This window comes from Neoarius graeffei, chromosome 5 (genome assembly GCF_027579695.1).
Source record: "Neoarius graeffei isolate fNeoGra1 chromosome 5, fNeoGra1.pri, whole genome shotgun sequence".
Taxonomy (NCBI): domain Eukaryota; kingdom Metazoa; phylum Chordata; class Actinopteri; order Siluriformes; family Ariidae; genus Neoarius; species Neoarius graeffei.
The window spans coordinates 43,981,786-43,997,804 of NC_083573.1; the positions used below are offsets into that span (position 1 = coordinate 43,981,786).

A 16,019-nucleotide genomic window follows, 5' to 3' on the forward strand; every position below is an offset into this window, starting at 1 on the left:
TTACCATATTCTCTTAAGTATGGTGCTCCACTATAAATTCTGTGTAGATTTAATGTCCATATCAGCATGGCATAATCGTGAGAGGAAAAATCTGAGCTGGCCGTGGGAACAGAATTCCTTGATACTGAGGGTTTTCTTTTTTTTCAATAAACCTCATCCCTTTCTCTCCTTCCTCACCTAGATTTGCTAAGCTTCTCCTCAGGCTGCCTGCATTGCGTTCCATTGGGCTAAAGTGTCTGGAGCACCTTTTTTTCTTCAAGCTGATCGGAGACACGCCCATTGAGACGTTCCTAATGGAGATGCTGGAGGCTCCCCACTAGCTTTGCCCTGAGGGAGGCTGGGAGATGACATCACTGTGACTGCACTTTTCAATCTCAGGGGAACTTGAGCGATTGGCCAGCCTCCGGTCCATGATACACTTGGCGCTAGGTTTGTCTCTTTGTAAGTGCAAAACAGAGTCTAAAGACCCAAGACCTGCCATGAACTTAGAGTATGTTGGTGCTATATTTCAGTCATAAGTCTTGAATTCTTGTGGATTTTTTTTTCTTTTTTTTAAATAAAGATTGGAACCTTCAGTTCCCTACCTAGCTTACATTGGGATTTACATTTTGATAGAACCATTTAAGGCTTTTAAACTTGTGGATGTCGAGCTTTATTTGTCTGTAAGTGTGCTCCTCCATTATCTCGTCAGTGTGGTTTCTTTTATTCCTTAAGGGACTAATTTATTCAGCTCAGACCTTAAAGGACTGGCGATATGAACAACCGAAAGAACAGTTAGGAAAAACTGTTTTAAAATCAATAAGCTGACATCGCTCTCCCAGTTAAGCTAGCCTGGCCAAACATGTATGCAATGAAAATGTAAAAAAAAAAAAAGTCTGGAGAAAAGTTCATGGTGTGCAATCCGCAAAATAATAGTCAAATATTTTGGAGTTGATTCCAGGGAAGCGAGGTCTTACCATGTGCTCATAGATGGAGATCATGGGTGCTTGACTGATCTTTTACATGCTTGATACACATCGTACTGTTTTATTATTTTTTTTTCTTTCTTTTCAGTTTGCAGTTTTGGTAAAAAAAAAAAAAACTGAAAGATATCTAGGATACTCGGTTACTAAATTAGACATGCATCGCTTTTTGACTGCAGTGTTCCAGGCTGAAGTCAGTAAACTGCTTGTGACATTGCTTTTTCTCTCAGTTATTCTTCTCATAGTACACGCTTGTTTTTATCACATATCACGTAACCTTGTAACTTGAGTTATGATTCCTTATGTAAACTGCACTATAACAGTTCAAATATCAAATATTTGACCAAAAAGGGGTCATATTTGTGTATGCTTTGGTGCTTGAAAAAAAAAAAAGAAAACACTCAAAACAAAAAAAAAAAAGCCGTTTTAATGTTACATCCCTGAAAACGCACATAGAAACTTGCAAGCAGGAAATGGTTCTATTTTAACAAGTCGAACACGAGCAATACTAAATTTAAAACGCGAATGTGCATCCTCTTCTCATTTCCGAGTGCAAAATTGTCAGGCATGTTGATTTTTAGTACTGTGCAAACATTTGTTCAGGGACAGTGAAACGTGATTGCGACAAAAGAGCAGAAATCCTTCTACGTTTATATTCCAATGATTTTATCATTGCTTTTAGTTGATCTGTACATCTAAAATACAAAAAAAAAAGACCTTAGTTTGCACTGTATTTCCTGTGAATCCCAGTTTTCTGACTGTCTTAGCTCTTTTTCTTAGTGATGTGTGTTCATTTTTTTTTGTTTGTTTTTTCCCCTCTTTCTGATTTCAATTAGATTTGTAATCTTGCTGGTTTTTGTATGATCTTTGCTTTGCTGTTGTATTTTTCTGTCCATGCCAACAGCTTCGGGGACGAAGACCACAGAGACTTTGAAATGCAAGTTCCCTATTGGCAGAAATGTTTACTACACCTTCGGGTTGTTTTGTATGGTCCTGTACAACCACCATCTTTACTGCATTAGACATGTTTGTGTCTGTCATTGCACTAAATTTGTCATACAATGATTGATTGTAATGATCCTCCATCAGGTTCTCCATCGTTAGAGCTCAGTTTATAGAGGAGCTTGATGGCACTGCAAGTGAACCATATGGACACGACCCTAAATAAAAGCTGGTGACATCAGGATTTGTGTGGTGTTTAGTCCATCATTGACTGGATGAGGGAAATAATGCAGCTCGGTTATAGTAGAGTCAGAGCAAGAAACAGATTGCACCTGATTCAACAAATGACTTCATCTGCTAATGATCGAGCTGTGTTTTACCTTAATCAGGAATTAGATCAGAGAAATACCAAGCTGTACCGCCCTATTCTGCACTTTCACACAGCATGGCAAAATATTTTTCAAGTCTTGCTAGGGTCTTTGTTTAACTGTCAGGTGACTGTGGGATCATGTGATGTAATTACATCATTGAGATGTGCCACACCGTTACCTTCGGACGTATTACATTGAAACGTACTACACACCAAACCAAAATGTTATTCCAAAAAAGGAAATGGGGCTTGTTTTTATGCCTCTGTCACATGGACACTAGAGTACAGCATTTGCTGCATTTAACTCCTCTGAAGCAGTGAACACACAAATGAGCAACTAGATAGAGACTTTGACTAAAGTCACGGTAACGCGCGCTCGCTGTTACAAACCGGGACGTCTGGTCGCCGTACCCTACAGATCCAGAACGGTAAGAAATGGAGAATGATGCTTAGTGAGGACAAGTTGTGCCCTGCCACCCTGAATTTAAAAAAAAAAACCCTGATTGTAAAAATCAGTATTTATGCTGTAAGTAATTTGAAAAAAAAATCCTATTTTTCATGGATCATGCCGGATCAGTGATCCAGATCAGCACCAAAAGTCATAGCAACATAATTCAGTCCAGAGGTATTTTTCATGTGAAATTTGGTGACGATTGGTTGAAAACTGAGGGAGGAATAGCATCCTAAAAAAACAGAAGAAAAAAAAATAGGAATAAAGTAGAAAGATCCTGAGTGAGAGTAACAGTTTACACCAACGATGCTAGTGCAAATTAATGAGTGTGCACATACTCTGAGCAGTGGGCAGCTATGCAGTTGGGGAAAAAGAAAGCGCTATTTATTCCCACCCACCCATTTTTCCTGCCAGTTCAGAGAATTTAACCCTTTGTACTCCTCTAACGGGCAGCACGGTGGTGTAGTGGTTAGCGCTGTCGCCTCACAGCAAGAAGGTCCTGGGTTCGAGCCCTGGGGCCGGCGAGGGCCTTTCTGTGTGGAGTTTGCATGTTCTCCCTGTGTCCGCGTGGGTTTCCTCCGGGTGCTCCGGTTTCCCCCACAGTCCAAAGACATGCAGGTTAGGTTAACTGGTGACTCTAAATTGACCGTAGGTGTGAATGTGAGTGTGAATGGTTGTCTGTGTCTATGTGTCAGCCCTGTGATGACCTGGCGACTTGTCCAGGGTGTACCCCGCCTTTCGCCCGTAGTCAGCTGGGATAGGCTCCAGCTTGCCTGCGACCCTGTAGAACAGGATAAAGCGGCTTGAGATGAGATGAGATGAGACTCCTCTAACTTTTAGGTCATGGATGCCTCCTGAAATTGTCGTTATTCACAATATTTCAAGAACAGGTGGTTGAGTGCTTGTATGATCTATACGGAGTTAATCACTGTAACCAGGAGAAGAACTGATTGATTTTGAGCCAAACAGGGTCAAGGTCAAATGTCTGAAATAGTTTTTTGGGTCTACTGCCTCATATAGAAGCTGTAGCCACTACATCATCATGCTGTAAGAGTGTAACAATCACACACTGCGCATGTGCATACAGGCGTTCCAATTAAAATGGCCGGTGAGTGTATATCATTTGGTTCACCATTCGAAATAAATGGGCTAGCAGGGGTGCCCACAATATTTTGATTCGCGAGCTACTTTTAAAATGACCATGTTAATATGATCTACTCGGACTAGGTTGTTACCACTACTAGGCCTACTATGACTACTAGTACTGCTACTACTACTACTAATAATAATAATAACAATAATAATGACACTTGTTTTGATTTATAAACATTCATATGCAATTTGTTTAATAATATGCAAACATGCATACGAAAAGGTGACTGAAATTTACATTCAAATTATGTTAAATGCATAAGCTTTGTACTCCTAAACGTATTTTTGTTCAAATCACTGTTAACTTTTATAAACCGCAAACTACTAATATGTAAACATGAAACAAGCCCACTGTAAAAAAAAAAAAAAAAGGGCTATGTTTAGAAAAAAAGTTAAATGCATCCAGACAGGCATTGTAAACCCCAAAACATTTTTGTTCACATCAATTGACTTTTGTATAGCCTGCTAGACAGAGATTTGACATTTACAACAATTTTATATCAAAACATTTTTCCTTCTTTTATATTTTTTTTATTTTATTTATTTTTTTTTTACCGTGGAACTTAGCAACAGCACAACATTAATACATAGCATACTGATGTAGGCCCTAAATCAGATCTTAATCCGATGATGATCGGCACTGGAGGGAGTCAGAGAGGGCTGCATAGTCCGGACAGTAGCTGCTGGTAGCGAGCCTCAAGCAGGCCTCGAGATGATCGTCGGACATACTGGAGCGGTATTTAGACTTAATGATCTTCATATGCGAAAAGGCCGACTCGCACAAATAAGTGGAGCCGAACAATGCGGTTAAGGAGGTGGCACATTGCCGCATGTTCGGGTACTTCACCTCCGTGAGTAAATTCCAAAACGGCCCATGCGCCCTGGACTTCAACTCGATGTCAGACTGCAGCATCAGCGTCTCGTCTTGCACGGCAGACGTGTTCAGCTGAAACAGTGCCGCAACTTTTGAGGCGAGGGAATCCACCTCAGTATCTTCCCCGAATGGGTGGCACATGAATGTAGCTAGTGGCTCGAGCAAAGCAAAGTCTTGGAATCGCTTCTCAAACTCTGACTGGAGAATTTCAATCTGCTCAGTGTAGCGCACACTGTTAAGTTGCGCAAACGCCCTCCCTTGCATCTCCAGCTCCGAGGCGAGGTTTCGGAAGTTTCCTAAATCACGGCGCTGCATCTTTGAAACCAGCAGTTTCATTTTGCTGGTTGTCATGGTAACCTAATGTAACAATTTTTTTTGACGCAGCGCTTGGCTGACATTTCGCTTCAGGGAAAAAGCGAATTTGTTTACATGTAAAAATGACCATGACGTTTTTTTTTTTTTAAATTTCATAACAAATATATTAATATTTACATATCAATCATGAGATCTACCATCCCTGCCTTCGAGATCGACCGGTCGATCGCGATCGACGTAGTGGGCACCCAGGGAAAGAAATCGCTTTCAGACATCTCATCTCATTATCTGTAGCCGCTTTATCCTGTTCTACAGGGTCGCAGGCAAGCTGGAGCCTATCCCAGCTGACTACGGGCGAAAGGCGGGGTACACCCTGGACAAGTCGCCAGGTCATCACAGGGCTGACACATAGACACAGACAACCATTCACACTCACATTCACACCTACGGTCAATTTAGAGTCACCAGTTAACCTAACCTGCATGTCTTTGGACTGTGGGGGAAACCGGAGCACCCGGAGGAAACCCACGCGGACACGGGGAGAACATGCAAACTCCACACAGAAAGGCCCTCATCAGCCACGGGGCTCGAACCCGGACCTTCTTGCTGTGAGGCGACAGCGCTAACCACTACACCACCGCGCCGCCCCCTTGCAAATCTAAAAAAATAAAAATCAATAAACTTTAACATTTAATAAAAAACACACCTCTTACCATTGACATAAGAGTTGCATGCTAAAGCATGGAATTTGCAAATGTGCAAAAATGTAGTTCATGATGACCTTTAAAGGCATTCTAATGATTTGCTAAATATTTGTTGAAATTACTAATTTCCTTTCAGCCTATAATCTGTCTAACAGGGCTGTGCATTCATTGACAAAGAAAAAGCGCTGAGAGAACTGTGGAATTTGTGCAATGCTACTCGCTTTTGAACGCGTGACTTGTGGAATAGCAAAACATTTCATAGTGGAACTACCTGTAACAGATGACTTGTAGAAAAATGTTTCAAGCATGAGCGGTTAAATTGCTTCACACTTTTAATGCAGCGAGAATAACATTTTTGAAGTATTGTCATGATTCTATTTCATGGTGTGGTTAAATATTTTACAGAAATGTACAGGTGTCAGTTTCCTATCTGCATGAAAACACTCGACAGGACCAGCATGTCTCTGGATGCTTCACAAAAGCTTTTTATTGCAAGATTTGTATACAGTATATACTTTTTCGCTGTGAGTATTAACAAGATAAATTCACATTCTTGGTTCTCTTATTCTACCCACTTTTTTATGGCACTTGCAGCAAAAGGTTGGACATGACTCAGTTCTGTGTACTTAAGTGCAATGATCTCGAAAGGCTTTTGAGCAGGCGTGGAAGGTGGGTGGGTGGGTTACAAGGACCAACATGTTTCAAGTTTGTGCAAAAATGAAAGAAAAAAAATACACGACACAAGCAAACATCGCTGAGCATCAAACAGAAGCGCCCTTTGACAACTCGCTTGCTTTCTCTTCGTTTTGAACAATGCATGGCTTGCTTACTTTTCTTAAATTATAATTATCACAGAATAACACTGCTTCTGACCTATAATACACTATTCTATACAAATACAAATGCAACAGATGCAAAAACAAAAACAAGAGATTTACACAATTATACAGCATTTGTCGTCTTCGGGAACATTTAGTTTCTACATTAGGTTTCTCGTTCATTTTACAGTACTCGATTATCTGAGAAGAAGACGTCAGACAAACACAAAGATACTTCTTGTTAATACTTGACATTGCTTTCAAATGACATGATACACATCGTAAGGTGCTGGGAGGTACTACTGAGTCGTGTAGTACGTCTGTGTGGATTGTCGGAGTCGTGTTTTGCGTTTCGCACTACAGAATGGATGCGTTGTGATTTTGTGGAACCGAATCACACTTAAGCGTTCCTCCTAAAACCCTCTAAACTAAACCAGAGTACTGCTGTGCTGAAGAGACCACGTTCGTCTGTTTCCAAAGACATGTCCTAACCGAATGCCACAAGCACAGCTGTCATGCATCACGCAATACTGCATTAAAATCGAGTTTATAACAGTTAACATCAAGGCAGCATTGAAGTTCTTCTTGGGCTCGGATTGGAGTTGATGTGTGTCTGGAAACGGATTTCCACCTATTCTCCTTGACCACTTTTAGCAGATGGACTATAGTACAAATGGCAGAAGGTGCTGTGGGTCAGCGTTGTGTATCAGACATGTTGTGTATTGCTGATCACGTTTAATCTCAGGCTCAATCTAAAATCTGTATCAAATTAAAAAAAACACTCACTAGTACCACAGCAGTGCAGAGAGAATCACCCTTTGAGCTCTACGTCAGTGATTCCTATAAATGTGTGCTCTGCAGTTTCCACTGGACATGAATGCTGAATGTGCTACCAACCAAAGCAGGAAGATTTCACCAAACGGCTAATGTTTGATAACCAGGGTGCAAGAGATCGGCCTTGTTAAAAGCACTGATCTTTGGGTTCACACTCAAGGCCACAGTGGTAAGAAACACTAGTACGTTTATGTCTGTAGAGAACTCGTTCATCACTAACAGGGCTACGAGCGCGCGTGTGTGTGTGTGTGTGTGTGTAAAAGTATTAGAGGTTTGTGTACTAGAAGGTTGAACGGCAGCTGATACTGTGCTTGTCTTTTAAAAATGCAGTAAAAGTGGAAGGTGTTAAGAAATATCAGTCTTTCAATCAGCATGCTTAGGTTGCAGTGTCCAGGATCACGTGTTTTCAGACTTGTGTGTGTGTGTGTGTGTGTGTGTATATATATATAGACCCTGAGCTGCTAGAATCATTCTGCATCACACTTGCATCTCAGAGCCACTGGCTAATCCCAGAGCCTGTGCCTCCTCTGGGGTGAGGCCACTCTTCAGTGTTCTTCTTACTGCAGGAGAAAATAAACAGACAGTGAACACAACTGTTATTTCATTAGCCAATTATGGGCTTGTATATAATCACAGCACAGATTTCATTTCGGAACATAATTAAATATCACCCTGTGGTGCTCAAAGTACTAAGTTGATACTTGGTACTGAAGGATGAACACTAAAACTGCCAAAAATAAAGTATACGCTCAGTTAGAGGTGTGCGCTGGACTGTTTTTTTGTCTTTTGAAACCCCATTTCCGCCCACTTCTGAAGGACCTGTAATCAGAGGTGGACAGTAACGAAGTTACTTTGAGTATTATTTTTTTGGAAACTTGTGACTTTAACTTTACTGCATTTGAAAGGCAAATATCGTACTTTTCACTCCACTACATTTCTATCAAGGTCCTCGTTACTCGTTACTATGAAGCGGCTTTAAAAGTGGATGTTTTTTCTTTTGTACAACCCCGATTCCAAAAAAGTTGGGACAAAGTACAAATTGTAAATAAAAACGGAATGCAATGATATGGAAGTTTCAAAATTCCATATTTTATTCAGAATAGAACATAGATGACATATCAAATGTTTAAACTGAGAAAATGTACCATTTAAAGAGAAAAATTAGGTGATTTTAAATTTCATGACAACACCACATCTCAAAAAAGTTGGGACAAGGCCATGTTTACCACTGTGAGACATCCCCTTTTCTCTTTACAACAGTCTGTAAACGTCTGGGGACTGAGGAGACAAGTTGCTCAAGTTTAGGGATAGGAATGTTAACCCATTCTTGTCTAATGTAGGATTCTAGTTGCTCAACTGTCTTAGGTCTTTTTTGTCGTATCTTCCATTTTATGATGCGCCAAATGTTTTCTATGGGTGAAAGATCTGGACTGCAGGCTGGCCAGTTCAGTACCCGGACCCTTCTTCTACGCAGCCATGATGCTGTAATTGATGCAGTATGTGGTTTGGCATTGTCATGTTGGAAAATGCAAGGTCTTCCCTGAAAGAGCCGTCGTCTGGATGGGAGCATATGTTGCTCTAGAACCTGGCTATACCTTTCAGCATTGATGGTGTCTTTCCAGATGTGTAAGCTGCCCATGCCACACGCACTAATGCAACCCCATACCATCAGAGATGTAGGCTTCTGAACTGAGCGCTGATAACAACTTGGCTCGTCCTTCTCCTCTTTAGTCTGAATGACACGGCGTCCCTGATTTCCATAAAGAACTTCAAATTTTGATTCATCTGACCACAGAACAGTTTTCCACTTTGCCACAGTCCATTTTAAATGAGCCTTGGCCCAGAGAAGACGTCTGTGCTTCTGGATCATGCTTAGATGCGGCTTCTTCTTTGACCTATAGAGTTTTAGCTGGCAACGGCGGATGGCACGGTGAATTGTGTTCACAGATAATGTTCTCTGGAAATATTCCTGAGCCCATTTTGTGATTTACAATAGAGAAGCATGCCTGTATGTGATGCAGTGCCGTCTAAGGGCCCGAAGGTCACGGGCACCCAGTATGGTTTTCCGGCCTTGACCCTTACGCACAGAGATTCTTCCAGATTCTCTGAATATTTTGATGATATTGTGCACTGTAGATGATGATATGTTCAAACTCTTTGCAATTTTACACTGTCGAACTCCTTTCTGATATTGCTCCACTATTTGTCGGTGCAGAATTAGGGGGATTGGTGATCCTCTTCCCATCTTTACTTCCGAGAGCTGCTGCCACTCCAAGATGCTCTTTTTATACCCAGTCATGTTAATGACCTATTGCCAATTGACCTAATGAGTTGCAATTTGGTCCTCCAGCTGTTCCTTTTTTGTACCTTTAACTTTTCCAGCCTCTTATTGCCCCTGTCCCAACTTTTTTGAGATGTGTTGCTGTCATGAAATTTCAAATGAGCCAATATTTGGCATGAAATTTCAAAATGTCTCACTTTTGACATTTGATATGTTGTCTATGTTCTATTATGAATACAATATCAGTTTTTGAGATTTGTAAATTATTGCATTCCATTTTTATTTACAATTTGTACTTTGTCCCAACTTTTTTGGAATCGGGGTTGTAAGACATGATTGGATTTTTCACAGGTGACACTGAGACAGCCGATCAGTAATCACTAGGGTCACGTCACGTCCATAGACTGTATAAAATCAAGTTCAGTGATTTCTCAGCAGCATTATTTGAACACAATCAGTTAATGGCAGAATGGAAGGAGGCGGTTCTTCTGGAGAATGCATACACTTATGGCCATACCTAGAACCCATGTTTCAGTTTTCTGAACGGATTAAAGAGTTATTTTGTTTTAAATGCTTGCTTTGTTTGCCGAAAACGAACCACATCACGGCCTACAAAAACTCAACATCCAACCTGCGGAAGCATATTGAGGGATATAAATGTTTTATTCCAAGAGAAAGCTTTCAGTGAAGTTGTCTGTGCTTTTAGAGCGAGTGATAATGTTGCAACAGCTGTGCAGTCTGGTTAGTCAAATGACTTTCTATGGATTTGCCCGCCAAGTTGCCATCGCCTTATCTACGGCTAACATTAACACATACACTACCGTTCAAAAGTTTGGGGTCACTTTGAAATGTCCTTATTTTTGAAAGAAAAGCACTGTTCTTTTCAATGAAGATCACTTTAAACTAATCAGAAATCCACTCTATACATTGCTAATGTGGTAAATGACTATTCTAGCTGCAAATGTCTGGTTTTTGGTGCAATATCTCCATAGGTGTATAGAGGCCCATTTCCAGCAACTCTCACTCCAGTGTTCTAATGGTACAATGTGTTTGCTCATTGCCTCAGAAGGCTAATGGATGATTAGAAAACCCTTGTACAATCATGTTAGCACAGCTGAAAACAGTTGAGCTCTTTAGAGAAGCTATAAAACTGACCTTCCTTTGAGCAGATTGAGTTTCTGGAGCATCACATTTGTGGGGTCGATTAAATGCTCAAAATGGCCAGAAAAATGTCTTGACTATATTTTCTATTCATTTTACAACTTATGGTGGGAAATAAAAGTGTGACTTTTCATGGAAAACACAAAATTGTCTGGGTGACCCCAAACTTTTGAGCGGTAGTGTAACTAGTTAACTTGGACGCTGTTAGTTAGCATGTAAAAATGGAGTTACGCTAACATGAATAACATTAACTCATCTGAAAGTCCTTTCAGAAATATGTTTTAGCATAATCTTGCCAAATAAACAGAATGTAGGAATCTTTCTTTTCTAGTAACATTAGCTACCCAATATGATTTTGAGTTAGAAAAGAGTTTGCTAGCATGTCAGGTGGAGCGTCACTGACTAGCTAGCTTAATGTTAAACCACCATGATGGCACAGGCAGATTCATATGTACATGAATACACACACGAGGCCTGTGAGATGGACAGTATTGTACTTGTCAGTCACAACAAATTATTAGAATTTTTTGTTTTGATGTCAGATGATGGTCTTGCTTTTTTTTTTTGTCTTGCTTAAAGCAGTGTTGCTGTTGGGCAGTTATTAAGCTTGAGGTGTGGACCTGGGTTTTAACCAAGTTAGATTGTCCTTTTTATTTTCTGAACAAGCTGCATTTACAGCTATTCCACTGTCTTCCTGATTAACACATACACGTGTGCACACACTGCCACAGCTGGGTCAAAACACTACCATGCTGCTTTGTGGGGTGAGGAGAAATGTTACAATTAAAAAAAATGAAAATGACTGGCTCTTTTTCAGTTCGGTTGTGTTTCATTTTGTAACATTCTACCAGGTGTTTTTTCTACAGGTTCTACAAGTTAGTCAGTAAATCCAGTCAGTTGTTACAGAGGCGTTAGGTTTTGTAAGCGTTGTGTCAATAATACAACAATGCGTTGACAGAAAATGTACTTTTAATACTTAAGTATTTTTAAAAGCAAGTACTTCAGTACTTTACTTGACTGGACAACTTTCACTTCTATCTGAGTAACATTTGACCAGTGGGATCTGTACTTTGACTTAAGTAATGAAGTTGGGTACTTTGTCCACCTCTGCTTGTAATGAATCCTACTCACTCCTGTAGACCTTCCAGACCAACTCTGCCTGCTCCTGCAAAACATTTGAGCAACCTTCCCCACTCTTGACCACTTTACTTGCCCCTGCAGAATGTCTGACCAATCCGTCCCATTTTTGCAAAAAGTTTGACTATTTCCACCTGCTCCTGCGGAAATTTGTGCCCAATCCTTTCCACTTTCACAGAAAGTTTGACCAGTCCCACCTACACCTACAGAAAGCTTAACCATTCCCACTTGCTCCTACAGAAAGACTAATCATACCTGTGTCCACAAAACTTCTGAGCACTCATGTCCACTCTGCAGAAAGTTTGACTGTTCCCTCTCACTTGCCTGCAGAATATTCATCAACATGACCTTTATTTGTCCTGTGAGCTTCAAATCTTTTTGCCTGCTTCCACTTGCAAGAAAGTATAAAACACCTACATCACCGACTAATTTGTTTGGCCCACAGGATTCCCAGTGCACTCCCAGTATACAAAGCAAAATGCCAGTACACAGCAAAAACAAATTCTGAGCAAAAGCTTAACTATTTACTCTTTTCGAAGTCTTGCGATTTAACTTTCATAATTTTTCTGTGGAAGACAAAAAATCAGAGACTGAGATCCCATACAATGATCCATTGTTTCTGTTTCATCTGAAGCGACGGTCACACTACAGCTCGCGATGCTTTATCGATGAAAATGAGTCGTTTCGGTGGCGATGCATGGCGATATACAGGTGAGCTCAAAGTTGTGGTCACACAGCAGGCGACTTGACTGTCACGCCTTTGTGCGTTCGATCCTGACACAGCGTGAGCGGCCGTACGTGCTCATGGAGCGTGTTGTGCACATGCCTGGGACCCAGTCATTATGGGAAACACCTGATGCTGATTTGAGCACAATCAGCACATGCATATAAGGACACTGTTTTGGCAGAGACTTTGCAAAATATCATTATCACCTTTGTTTCTAGCCATGTTTATGACTCTGGTTACATACTCTGTTTTGCTTTCATTTGTGTTTTGTTACTCTGACCTTGCCTCATGTTTGGTCTTTGCAAATATCATGCCTGCTAATAAACACTCTTCCTGCACTTAGATCCGTCTACCGCCGCATACCTGACAGAATACTTTCCAAAGTCTCTGTGAAAACAGCGTCCTTATATGCATGTGCTGATTGCACTCAAATCAGCATCAGGTGTTTCCCATAATGACTGGGTCCCGGGCATGCGCACAACATGCTCTCCAGGATCCCCTGTACTTTTTAAGTCTCGGCGAAGGTAAGGCTATGCCAAACCGCTGTGTTGATGAGACCTCATGAGCATCTGGGACATGGATTTGAGACAAATCCATCTCAAAAGGATTGATGAAGGTTCCCCGAGCTTTGGGGTGTATTCCCAAACCCATCTGCGAGTGTTCGCTGCTTAGTTTGCTGACGAAAACATCGGCAACAAATTTCAGTGCATGCATTGAAATTTTCCGCGACGTTTTTGGCCACTCATGAGGTGGAGACCCACCAAACAACAACTTGCGAAGTTTGGAGAACATTCGCCGTGCATCGCACGATTGGTACTGATGCTACAAATTTTTCATCGCCAAGTATTCACAAACCCACCGCGAGCTGTAGTGTGACCAGGGCCTAATCCATGACATTGATCTCTTACAAAAAGAGGTTCTACATACACAGGTACACAGTGTATAGTGCATATTGTGCTGGTTGTTGTAATGGTTTATGTCCTGTCATGTATTGTAAACGTCATGCAGGGACTTACAGGACTTGCGATTAGCTCTTGAACGTCTCCTCTCGCGAGGCTGACTGCGCTGACTGGGGCCCTGAGTTGCCGACTTCACTATACGCTCCATGATCTCATCTGCTGTGTCTTCCATGCAATTAGACGTGTCTTCACTGGCAGAGGACCACAGTCCCATACGGCCTGTATAAACACAGAAAGCACGTTTTCGTTCAAAATATGGCTCCCAAGATAATGGATTTGTTCCATAGCTGGAGAGTGTACGTGAAGTAAACTGAAAGCACCTCGGCTGGCTCTGGTGCGAGTTCGCAGACCAGGCAGGACTGAAGGGGTTGTGTCTCCAAGCTGCAGACTGTTTCGCAGCACTGCGGTCATCTGCTCATGCTCTGCTGCATCCTCGGCGTAGTCAAGTCCCTGCCCTGGAGTGTCCTGACCGTCTGCTGAAGCGCCTGCAAACTTACCGCTCTGTGGAGAAGAGAACACATAAACAGCAGATAAACCCCACTGTCCGGCTTCTGTGCAGCGCCTCGTTCCTTTGGCCTCTGGTAGCTGAGTCTCTTGGCTTGCAGATTTTTTGGTGGCAATTTGAGATTTTCCATGCAAACATTCGTCAAAAACAATTTCTTGCATGCACTATAGAACACCAAAGTGCACACTGAGTTTAGTATCATTAGTCTGTTGTCTGATTACTGTGTGGACAATCAGCTGGACAGAGCTGCTCGGAAATAATCAGTGGAAAGCAACATAATACTACTGCTAACCTTCTGTCCAGTGTGTGTTTATTTTAATGATCTCATCCACACCATCATCAAAATATCTGCGTTTAACATGCGGCTTATAGCTTCCACATGGTGACCCTGCTCTCGTCCTTCTCTTCCTATTCTCACAGCTTGTGTAATGGGATCACAAATGCATTGCTTCTCTGCAGCCCCTTTCAACACCCGCTCCACTACTGATGGTCACTGTGTGCGTGCATGTGTGTAAGACTCTCTTAGGGCTGGTGTACGTTTTCAACAATTCCATCACGATCAGTATGATGTAATCTCTGACGGGACTTGTGTTTGTTAGTCTCTGGCCACTGACTGCAGTTACAGTCATTTCATGTTAAAAAAAAAAAGTAGTTAAAGTTAATGAAATGTTGAAGTGCAAATGGGGATACATGGAGGTGCACGTGCGCACACACACACACACACACACACACACACACACACACACACACACACACATACAACTGCACACAGCCACGCGTACCTCACTATCTTCATCCTCACTCTAGAAAGAAGAAACGGAGACATGACGGATAAAAGAAGAAACAAAATACAAGAGAAAATATGAGTAGTGACAAAGAACAACAACAAAGTAAAAAATGATCAGTGTTAACAAGCAGCTGAGATGGATCGATACTAGATTCATGCTTTTTTTCTGATGACAAATTCCTTTTTTTTATTTATTTATCTCAAACTTTCTGTGTTCAAGCTTTTTGCTAATACTGAAAGGTCATTACAGGAAAGTGTGATGAATTAAGGAGGCTGTGTCAACTGTCGGTCAGGTGGAATTTTTCGACCTAGGTTAGAATTTTTAACCCAGTTCATAATTTGCTACTCGTATTAGGGAGACTTATTATATCTAGGGTCAGCTTTAGGGTTAGGATTTGGGAAGACTTTGTACTTTAAACTACTTGATGATGTAATAAGACTGGACTCATTAATAAATTCGACATATACAGTCATGGCAAAGTTTTGAGCCTGACACAAATTTTGGTTTTCACAAAGTTTGCTGTTTCAGTGGTTTTAGGTCTTTTAGTCAGATGTTTCTATGGTGTACTGAAGTACAGTTATAAGCATTTCATAAGTTTCCAAGGCTTTTATTGACACATACATCAAGTTTATGCAAAGAGTCAATATTTACAGTGTTGACCCTTCTTTTTCAAGACTCCTGCAATTGGCCTTGGCATGCTGGATATCAGCTTCTGGGCCAAATCCTGACAGATGGCAACCCCTTCTTGCATAATCAGTGCTTGGAGTTTCACAATTTTTGGGTTTTTGTTTGTCCACCCGGTTTTTGAGGATTGACCACAGGTTCTCGATGGGATTAAGATCTGAGGAGTTTCCTGGCCATGGACCCAAAATTTCAATGTTTTGTTCCCCAAGCCACTTAGTTATCACTTTTGCCTTGTGACATGGTGCTCCATCATGCTGGAAAAAGCATTGTTCATCACCAAATTGCTCCTGGATCGTTGGGAGAAGTTGCTCTTGGAGGATGTTTTAATACCATTCTTTATTCATGGCAGTGTTCT

The 16,019-nt window shown here is 41.3% G+C and overlaps 2 protein-coding genes across 3 annotated transcripts in view; one reads left to right on the plus strand and one right to left on the minus strand.

The window, feature by feature from the left end:
- Nucleotides 1-2,148, plus strand: part of rxrbb (retinoid x receptor, beta b) — a 44,138-nt gene extending 41,990 nt beyond the window's left edge. The window contains exon 11 of the mRNA XM_060921767.1: nt 182-2,148. Coding sequence (XP_060777750.1) covers nt 182-320 — 139 coding nt within the window. The 3' untranslated portion in view covers nt 321-2,148. The remainder of the gene's footprint in view (nt 1-181) is intronic.
- A 4,085-nt stretch (nt 2,149-6,233) lies between these two features.
- The window catches only part of fhod3b (formin homology 2 domain containing 3b), a 302,109-nt gene continuing 292,323 nt past the window's right edge, over nt 6,234-16,019 (minus strand). For both annotated transcript variants that reach the window (XM_060921768.1, XM_060921769.1), the window contains 3 exons: nt 14,008-14,188; nt 13,745-13,906; nt 6,234-7,982 (listed from right to left, as the gene is read on the minus strand). In XM_060921768.1, coding sequence (XP_060777751.1) covers nt 7,900-7,982; nt 13,745-13,906; nt 14,008-14,188 — 426 coding nt within the window. In that variant the 3' untranslated portion in view covers nt 6,234-7,899. The remainder of the gene's footprint in view (nt 7,983-13,744; nt 13,907-14,007; nt 14,189-16,019) is intronic.